The 10,000-nt window shown below is 49.3% G+C and overlaps 2 protein-coding genes across 3 annotated transcripts in view; both read left to right on the plus strand.

The window, feature by feature from the left end:
* Nucleotides 1–10,000, plus strand: part of LOC115124246 (anthrax toxin receptor 2-like) — a 218,934-nt gene that overhangs the window by 100,847 nt on the left and 108,087 nt on the right. For both annotated transcript variants that reach the window (XM_065026883.1, XM_065026882.1), the window contains exons 13-15: nucleotides 598–696; nucleotides 8,852–9,025; nucleotides 9,324–9,404. In XM_065026883.1, coding sequence (XP_064882955.1) covers nucleotides 598–696; nucleotides 8,852–9,025; nucleotides 9,324–9,404 — 354 coding nt within the window. The remainder of the gene's footprint in view (nucleotides 1–597; nucleotides 697–8,851; nucleotides 9,026–9,323; nucleotides 9,405–10,000) is intronic.
* Nucleotides 9,593–10,000, plus strand: part of LOC135574635 (uncharacterized protein DDB_G0271670-like) — an 11,793-nt gene continuing 11,385 nt past the window's right edge. Inside the window, exon 1 of the mRNA XM_065026081.1 lies at nucleotides 9,593–9,608. Coding sequence (XP_064882153.1) covers nucleotides 9,593–9,608 — 16 coding nt within the window. The remainder of the gene's footprint in view (nucleotides 9,609–10,000) is intronic.

A 10,000-nucleotide genomic window follows, 5' to 3' on the forward strand; every position in this document is an offset into this window, starting at 1 on the left:
TACAGCACCCAACATTACAGCACCCAACATTATAGCACCCAGCATTACAGCACCCAGCATTACAGCACCCAACATTATAGCATCCAGCATTACAGCACCCAGCATTACAGCATTACAGCACCCAACATTACAACACCCAGCATTACAGCACCCAGCATTACAGCACCCAGCATTACAGCACCCAGCATTACAGCATTACAGCACCCAGCATTACAGCACCCAGCACCCAGCATTACAGCACCCAGCATTACAGCACCCAGGATTACAGCACCCGGCATTACAGCACCCAGCATTACAACACCCAGCATTACAGCACCCAGCATTACAACACCCAGCATTACAGCACCCAGCATTACAGCACCCAGCATTACCGCACCCATATTTACAACATTTTTGTATATGTGTGTGCGTGTGTGTGTGTGTGTGTGTGTGTGTGTGTGTGTGTGTGTGTGTGTGTGTGTGTGTGTGTGTGTGTGTGTGTGTGTGTGTGTGTGTGTGTGTGTGTGTGTGTGTGTGTGTGTGTGTGTGTGTGTGTGTGCGCGTGCGTGCGTGTGACTTTGTGCACCGACATTCGTGACGCGTTTGTTATCCCCATAGGAGCCGGAGGAGGACGACCACCTGCCCAAGAAGAAGTGGGCGACTGTCGACGCCTCGTACTACGGAGGGAGAGGAGCAGGAGGGATCAAACGCATGGAGGTTTACACTCTATAAACACTATCATGGTCATGTAGCCAATGTGGAATAACTAGCTGCTTAGCTGTGTGTGTGTGAGCCTTTTACTAGCATCCCATCTTGCGAGTGACACAGTTCGGAGGACAGTGAGAGACTCGTAACATTCACTACACATGTTGTAGTCTGTATATTATGTCTGGTTGTTTTATCTTTAAACATGGCGGGTTGGTTTCTCTGACACGGACGGCCTGCTGCTGGATACAAGTGTATTTTTAATGGAGATTCAGAGGAACGATGAAATCGATGGAGATCATATAGTTTTAATTCGGCCATCTCTGCTCTATCAAATGTGCATCACTCTTTTTTGCTGCAGTTGACTTCCCCCAACAACATTACTGAACAGTAGTGTAATGTAAAGTCAGTCAGTTGACCTCCATCAACAACATTACTAAACAGTAGTGTAATGTAAAGTCAGTCAGTTGACCTCCCTCAACAACATTACTAAACAGTAGTGTAATGTAAAGTCAGTCAGTTGACTACTCTCAACAACATTACTAAACAGTAGTGTAATGTAAAGTCAGTCAGTTGACTACTCTCAACAACATTACTAAACAGTAGTGTAATGTAAAGTCAGTCAGTTGACTACTCTCAACAACATTACTAAACAGTAGTGTAATGTAAAGTCAGTCAGTTGACTACTCTCAACAACATTACTAAACAGTAGTGTAAAGTCAGTCAGTTGACTACTCTCAACAACATTACTAAACAGTAGTGTAATGTAAAGTCAGTCAGTTGACTACTCTCAACAACATTACTAAACAGTAGTGTAAAGTCAGTCAGTTGACTACTCTCAACAACATTACTAAACAGTAGTGTAATGTAAAGTCAGTCAGTTGACCTCCCTCAACAACATTACTAAACAGTAGTGTAATGTAAAGTCAGTCAGTTGACTACTCTCAACAACATTACTAAACAGTAGTGTAGATTTATCTATGCCTTGGCTGGTTCATGTTTATGGTAATGCCCATCACTCAGAACTAGTTCCCAGAGTGTGAATCACCATGGACACAGTGGGTCTGTAGTCATCTGGTGCTGAAATGTCACCTAGGCAACGCGCCCAGAACGGAACAGCCTGGACGTCTTTTGTTAAACGTTCCAGATGACAACAAAACTCAAACCCCTCGCTGTACTGTAGCTCTGCCCGGGCCGGCCAGTGATATCACGGGCGTAAAGCGAGTCTTCTGGGACCGTGTGTGTGTGTGTGTGTGTGTGTGTGTGTGTGTGTGTGTGTGTTATGAGTCTGACATGACAGGTGCTGCCATCCCTCCTCCTCTCAGCCTGGTTGTCTTAAGTCACAGGATGGATGGATCCAGGATAAAGGGTTGAGCGCTGCTGTCAGCTTGATGTACCTCTCCATCTCTCCACCTCTCCACCTCTCCACCTCTCCACCACTCCACCTCTCCACCTCTCCACCTCTCCATCTCTCCACCTCTCCACCTCTCCATCTCTCCACCTCTCCACCTCTCCATCACTCCACCTCTCCACCTCTCCATCTCTCCACCTCTCCATCACTCCACCTCTCCATCACTCCACCTCTCCATCTCTCCATCTCTCCACCTCTCCATCACTCCACCTCTCCACCTCTCCACCTCTCCATCTCTCCACCTCTCCATCTCTCCTCTCCACCTCTCCACATCTCTCCATCTCCACCTCTCCATCTCTCCACCTCTCCACCTCTCCATCTCTCCACCTCTCCATCTCCCACCTCTCCACCTCTCCATCTCTCCACCTCTCCATCTCTCCACCTCTCCATCTCTCCACCTCTCCATCTCTCCACCTCTCCATCTCTCCATCTCGCTCCTCCCTTCCAACGCTGGCTTTTGTTCAGCCCACTGTGTCCCTCTCTCCCTGCCTCCTTCCCTTTCTCCCTCCCTCCATCCCTCCCTCCCTGCTTCCCTCATTCATCATCTACATACCTCGCCTGCTTGCTTTTCTCCAATGGGAATAGACGTAGTTGAAACTTTCAAGCTAACATGTTTAAATCCCTTGCTTCACCACCCCTACCCAACCCTACCCCCTATCCCCTACCCAACCCTACCCCCTATCCCCTACCCAACCCTATCCCCTACCAAACCTATCCCCTACCCAACCCTACCCCTATCCCCTACCCAAACCTACCCCTATCCCCTATCCCCTACCCAACCCTACCCCTACCCAACCCTACCCCCCTATCCCCTACCCAAACCTACCCCTATCGCCTACCCAAACCTATCCCCTACCCAACCCTACCCCCCTATCCCCTATCCCCTACCCAACCCTACCCCCTACCCAACCCTACCCCTATCCCCTACCCAAACCTACCCCCTATCGCCTACCCAAACCTATCCCCCCCCAACCCTACCCCCCTCCCCTACCCAACCCTACCCCTATCCCCTACCCAACCCTACCCCCCCTATCCCCTACCCGCTATCCCATACCCAACCCTACCCCCTATCCCTACCCAACCCTACCCCCCCTACCCAACCCTACCCCTGTCCCCTACCCAACCCTCCCCCTATCCCCTACCCAACCCTATCCCCTACCCAACCCTATCCCTATCCCCTACCCCTACCCTATCCCCTACCCAACCCTACCCCTATCCCCTATCCCCTACCCAAACCTACCCCCTACCCAACCCTATCCCCTAAACCCCCTATCCCCCTACCCAAACCTATCCCCTACCCAACCCTACCCCTCTATCCCCTACCCCATATCCCCCCAACCCTACCCTATCCCCTACCCAACCCTACCCCCTATCCCCTAACCAACCCTATCCCCCTACCCAACCCTACCCCTATCCCCTACCCAACCCTATCCCCCATACCCAACCCTACCCCTATCCCTATCCCCCCTAACCAACCCTATCCCCTATCCCCTACCCACCCCCCCTATCCCCTACCCAACCCTACCCCATATCCCCTACCCAACCCTATCCCTACCCCAACCCTACCCCTACCTATCCCCTACCCAAACCTACCCAACCCTATCCCCTACCCAAACCTATCCCCTACCCAACCCTACCCCTATCCCCTATCCCCTACCCAACCCTACCCCCACCCAACCCTACCCCCTATCCCCTACCCAAACCTACCCCTATCCCCTGCCCAAACCTATCCCCTACCCAACCCTACCCCCTATCCCCTATCCCCCCCCTACCCAACCCTACCCCCACCCAACCCTACCCCCTATCCCCTACCCAAACCTACCCCTATCGCCTACCCAAACCTATCCCCTACCCAACCCTACCCCCTATCCCCTACCCAACCCTACCCCTATCCCCTACCCAACCCCCTACCCCCCTACCCTCCCCCTACCCGCCCTATCCCATACCCAACCCTACCCCCTATCCCTACCCCTACCCCCACCCAACCCTACCCCCATCCCCTACCCAACCCTACCCCCCTATCCCCTACCCAACCCTAACCCCCCTATCCCCTAACCCTACCCTATCCCCTACCCAACCCTACCCCCTATCCCCTATCCCCTACCCAAACCCCCTATCCCCTACCCAACCCTATCCCCAACCCCTACCCCCTATATCCCCCTATCCTACCCAAACCTATCCCCCCCAACCCTACCCTCTATCCCCTACCCCATATCCCCTACCCAACCCTATCCCCCTACCCAACCCTACCCCTATCCCCTAACCAACCCTATCCCCTACCCAACCCTACCCCCTATCCCCTACCCCAACCCTATCCCCTAACCCAACCCTACCCCCCCTATCCCCCCACCCCATATCCCCTAACCAACCCTATCCCCTACCCAACCCTACCCCCCTATCCCCTACCCAACCCTACCCCATATCCCCTACCCAACCCTACCCCATATCCCCTACCCAACCCTATCCCCTACCCAACCCTACCCCCTATCCCCTATCCCCTAACCAACCCTATCCCCTACCCAACCCTATCCCCTACCCAACCAAGATTTGCGAGGGATAGCAGGGATTTGTGAGGGATAGCAGGGATTTGCGAGGGATAGCAGGGATTTGCGAGGGATAGCAGGGATTTGCGAGGGATAGCAGGGATTTGCGAGGGATAGCAGGGATTTGCGAGGGATAGCAGGGATTTGCGAGGGATAGCAGGGATTTGCGAGGGCCGTTGGTGGCATAGCAGGGATTTGCGAGGGATAGCAGGGATTTGCGAGGGATAGCAGGGATTTGCGAGGGATAGCAGGGATTTGCGAGGGCCGTTGGTGGCATAGCAGGGATTTGCGAGGGATAGCAGGGATTTGCGAGGGATAGCAGGGATTTGCGAAGGATAGCAGGGATTTGCGAGGGATAGCAGGGATTTGCGAGGGATAGCAGGGATTTGCGAGGGCCGTTGGTGGCATAGCAGGGATTTCCGAGGGACGTTGGTGGGAAGCAATCATCCCTTCAACTTTACCCACGAGTGTTGGGGCTTTTCTCAGCCACTGTCCTGTCCCCCATCTCCTCTTCTCTCTCTTCTTCTTCATACCGTTCCCCCTTCCTTAACCATCCACAATCCCTTGTTTTCATAAGATCATACCTTTTTCCCAAGAGTGTTGGAGCTTTGCTCAGAGCATTTCATCTGTTCATATGTCTCCTATATACCAACCCCTCTCTTCATCTGTTCATATGTCTCCTATATACCAACCCCTCTCTTCATCTGTTCATATGTCTCCTATATACCAACCCCTCTCTTCATCTGTTCATATGTCTCCTATATACTATCTGTTCATACCAACCCCTCTGTCTGTTCATATGTCTCCTATATACCAACCCCTCTCTTCATCTGTTCATATGTCTCCTATATACCAACCCCTCTCTTCATCTGTTCATATGTCTCCTATATATCTGTTCAACCCCAACCCCTCTTCATCTGTTCATATGTCTCCTATATACCAACCCCTCTCTTCATCTGTTCATATGTCTCCTATATACCAACCCCTCTTCATCTGTCATCTGTTCATATGTCTCCTATATACCAACCCCTCTCTTCATCTGTTCATATGTCTCCTATATACCAACCCCTATCTGTTCATATGTCTCCAACCCCCTCTCTTCATCTGCTCATATGTCTCCTATATACCAACCCTCCTCTTCATCTGTTCATATGTCTCAATACCAACCCCTCTCTTCATCTGTTCATATGTCTCCTATATACCAACCCCTCTCTTCATCTGTTCATATGTCTCCTATATACCAACCCCTCTCTTCATCTGTTCATATGTCTCCTATATACCAACCCCTCTCTTCATCTGTTCATATGTCTCCTATATACCAACCCCTCTCTTCATCTGTTCATATGTCTCCTATATACCAACCCCTCTCTTCATCTGTTCATATGTCTCCTATATACCAACCCCTCTTCATCTGTTCATCTGTTCATATGTCTCCTATATACCAACCCCTCTCTTCATCTGTTCATATGTCTCCTATATACCAACCCCTCTCTTCATCTGTTCATATGTCTCCTATATACCAACCCCTCTCTTCATCTGTTCATATGTCTCCTATATACCAACCCCTCTCTTCATCTGCTCATATGTCTCCTATATACCAACCCCTCTCTTCATCTGTTCATATGTCTCCTATATACCAACCCCTCTCTTCATCTGTTCATATGTCTCCTATATACCAACCCCTCTCTTCATCTGTCATATGTCTCCTATATACCAACCCCTCTCTTCATCTGCTCATATGTCTCCTATATACCAACCCCTCTCTTCATCTGTTCATATGTCTCCTATATACCAACCCCTCTCTTCATCTGTTCATATGTCTCCTATATACCAACCCCTCTCTTCATCTGTTCATATGTCTCCTATATACCAACCCCTCTCTTCATCTGTTCATATGTCTCCTATATACCAACCCCTCTCTTCATCTGTTCATATGTCTCCTATATACCAACCCCTCTCTTCATCTGCTCATATGTCTCCTATATACCAACCCCTCTCTTCATCTGTTCATACGTCTCCTAGGGGTTTTGTGGATCGGGGGAGAGGGTTTGTGGATCAGGGAAGAGGTTTTGTAGATTGGGGTAGGGTTTTGTGGATTGGGGTAGAGGTACTGTGGATCAGGGAAAAGGTTTTGTAGATTGGGGTAGGGTTTTGTGGATTGGGGTAGAGGTACTGTGGATCAGGGAAGAGGTTTTGTAGATTGGGGTAGGGTTTTGTGGATCGGGGGAGAGGGTTTGTGGATCAGGGAAGAGGTTCTGTAGATCAGGGAAGAGGCTGTGTAGATTGGGGTAGAGGTTTTGTGGATTGGGGTAGAGGTACTGTGGATCAGGGAAGAGGTTTTGTAGATTGGGGTAGGGTTTTGTGGATCGGGGTAGAGGATTTGTGGTTCGGGATAGAGGTTTTGTGGATCAGGGAAGATTTTCTGTGGATCAGGGAAGAGGTTCTGTGGATCAGCGAAGAGGTTCTGTGGATCAGGGAAGAGGTTCTGTGGATCGGGGTAGAGGTTCTGTGGATCGGGGGTAGAGGTTCTGTGGATCGGGGTAGAGGTTCTGTGGATCGGGGAAGAGGTTCTGTGGATCGGGGTAGAGGGTCTGTGGATCGGGGTAGAGGGTCTGTGGATCGGGGTAGAGGTTCTGTGGATCGGGGTAGAGGTTCTGTGGATCAGGGTAGAGGTTCTGTGGATCGGGGTAGAGGTTCTGTGGATCGGGGTAGAGGTTCTGTGGATTGGGGTAGAGGTTCTGTGGATCGGGGTAGAGGTTCTGTGGATCGGGGTAGAGGTTCTGTGGATCGGGGTAGAGGTTCTGTGGATCGGGGTAGAGGTTCTGTGGATTGGGGTAGAGGTTCTGTGGATCAGGGTAGAGGTTCTGTGGATCGGGGTAGAGGTTCTGTGGATCGGGGTAGAGGTTCTGTGGATCAGGGTAGAGGTGGGGGAGAGGTGTCATCTTCTCTCTTCCTGTAAAGGCAGCGTGTTGACTGACATGTTGACGCACAACCTGCAGCGATGGAATGTACAGGGAATCTTTCCTTCATCAGGGTATCTTTCCTTCATCAGGGTAAATAGTGTATCTTTCCTTCATCAGGGTAGATAGTGTATCTTTCCTTCATCAGGGTAAATAGTGTAACTTTCCTTCATCAGGGTAAATAGTGTATCTTTCCTTCATCAGGGTAAATAGTGTATCTTTCCTTCATCAGGGTAAATAGTGTAACTTTCCTTCATCAGGGTAAATAGTGTATCTTTCCTTCATCAGGGTAAATAGTGTATCTTTCCTTCATCAGGGTAAATAGTGTATCTTTCCTTCATCAGGGTAAATAGTGTATCTTTCCTTCATCAGGGTAAATAGTGTATCTTTCCTTCATCAGGGTAAATAGTGTATCTTTCCTTCATCAGGGTAAATAGTGTATCTTTCCTTCATCAGGGTAGATAGTGTATCTTTCCTTCATCAGGGTAGATAGTGTATCTTTCGTGAGGGATATCCCATGTTGCCTTAGGTTTACAGGCAGCAGTGTGTGTGTGTGTGTGTGTGTGTGTGTGTGTTTCCGTGTCCCTCCGTGCAGGCGTGTTTTATTCATCAGGATAGATAGACAGTATGTCCTGTATATCTGTAGGGAGGTGGGTGTTTCCCAGGTGGATGGTGATCATGAAAATCTGTTCTGTATTGTAGAGGCTTAACCTACAGCTTGAAGAGCGTGTCGCTAATTAAACACTCACCTCTCTTCTGCCGTGCCGGTGGATTTACCCGGCAACAGCTGTGATGCATTTCATTAAAACAGGAAGCTCAGGGGGAAGCAGAAAAAGGGGCACTGTGGGAGAACAATAAAAACAATACCACACCTGTTTATTCAGGTAGGAAGCTACGAGCTCACAAAACACCCTGGGAGGAAATTCTGTGAAGCAAAACAATAAAAACAACAACACACCTGTTATTCAGGTAGGAAGCTACGAGCTCACAAAACACCCTGGGAGGAAATTCTGTGAAGCAAAACAATAAAAACAACACCAAACCTGTTTTATTCTTCTGCTTATTTTTGGGGTTATTCTTCGGGTTATTCTTCTGGTTATTTTTCTGGTTATTCTGGTTATTCTTCAGTTTATTCTTCGGGTTATTCTTCTGGTTATTTATGAAAAAATAAAATATGTTTATTTTCACCTCCTGAATTGACTGAATGGGAATCTGAAATAACACCGGGTCCCTGTCTGATGTGACTCCTCCAGGTGCGTTGGGGAGAGAAGGGCTCTACAGAGGAAGGGGCGAGGCTGGAGAAGGCTAAGAATGCTGTAGTGTCTGTTCCTGAGGAGGTGGAAGAGCCCACGATGGCCAGACGGACCCCCAAACCCACCCCTACATACCACCAGCGCCAGGAGTCCAAATGGTACACCCCTATAAAGGTACGTTCAAGATTACGTCTGAAAATGGCACCCTATTCCCTTAACTCTCTTGTTTTGGTCAGAGCCTGATCAGGCCGAGTCAGTTGGAGATGGCTTCCGGACGTTTCGTTTCACTACTGTCTTCACTTCCACTTCCGATTCTATGAATGACATTGTGAAAGCGAACTGTTAGTATCTTTGTTTTCCGTTGTCTCTGATCGTGACACATGTTGTATTGATAAGTACAGCGATATGCCGTGAATAAATGTTCAAACACAGTCCTTTTTTCTTCCTCCTCCTCTCTTCTTCCTGTATTCAGGGTCGTCTGGATGCGCTGTGGGCTTTACTGCGGCGACAGTATGACCGAGTCTCCCTCATGAGACCCAACTCTGCGGACAAAGTAAGCCACTAGAAAATAACCGCCGAGGCTCAACCCGAACCCATAACCCACAACCGCATTAAACCAATTACGAGATCCAAAACTGACACGGATCATACCATAGCCATCATCAGCAGTAGTAACAGTGATATCTTGGCTTGTGGAGGTTCAGTCCTTGAACCGCTCTACGTTATTGACCGCAGGAAGAAATGCTGTCATCGTGGCGTCAGCCAATGGGGATCTGAATAAGGACCAAAGAGTAAGTTGTGGATTCCCAGACACAGATTAAACCTTTTGCTGGACAATGGACATTCTCCGTTAAAAAGTGCTTTTTAGGCTTAATCTGTGTCCGGGAAACTGGTCCTTGTCCATTGAATCTCTAATGTGCAGGATAGGCTTAATCTGTGAAACTGGCCCTAGATGTAAGATAGCGAGCTGGGGTAGTGTGAGTCAGTTGTTTTAGTTTGTGAGTGTGGTTCAGAGGGAGGAAGTGGACTGGAACGTGTTGTTAGCATTGTGTTGTTGTAACCTAATGGGTGTAAGCAGCAGCTGCAGCATGTGATGTGTGACAGGAATGACCCTATATGGAGAACTCTGCTGAACTCTCATCAACCACA

This window comes from Oncorhynchus nerka, linkage group LG13, assembly GCF_034236695.1.
Source record: "Oncorhynchus nerka isolate Pitt River linkage group LG13, Oner_Uvic_2.0, whole genome shotgun sequence".
Classification (NCBI taxonomy): domain Eukaryota; kingdom Metazoa; phylum Chordata; class Actinopteri; order Salmoniformes; family Salmonidae; genus Oncorhynchus; species Oncorhynchus nerka.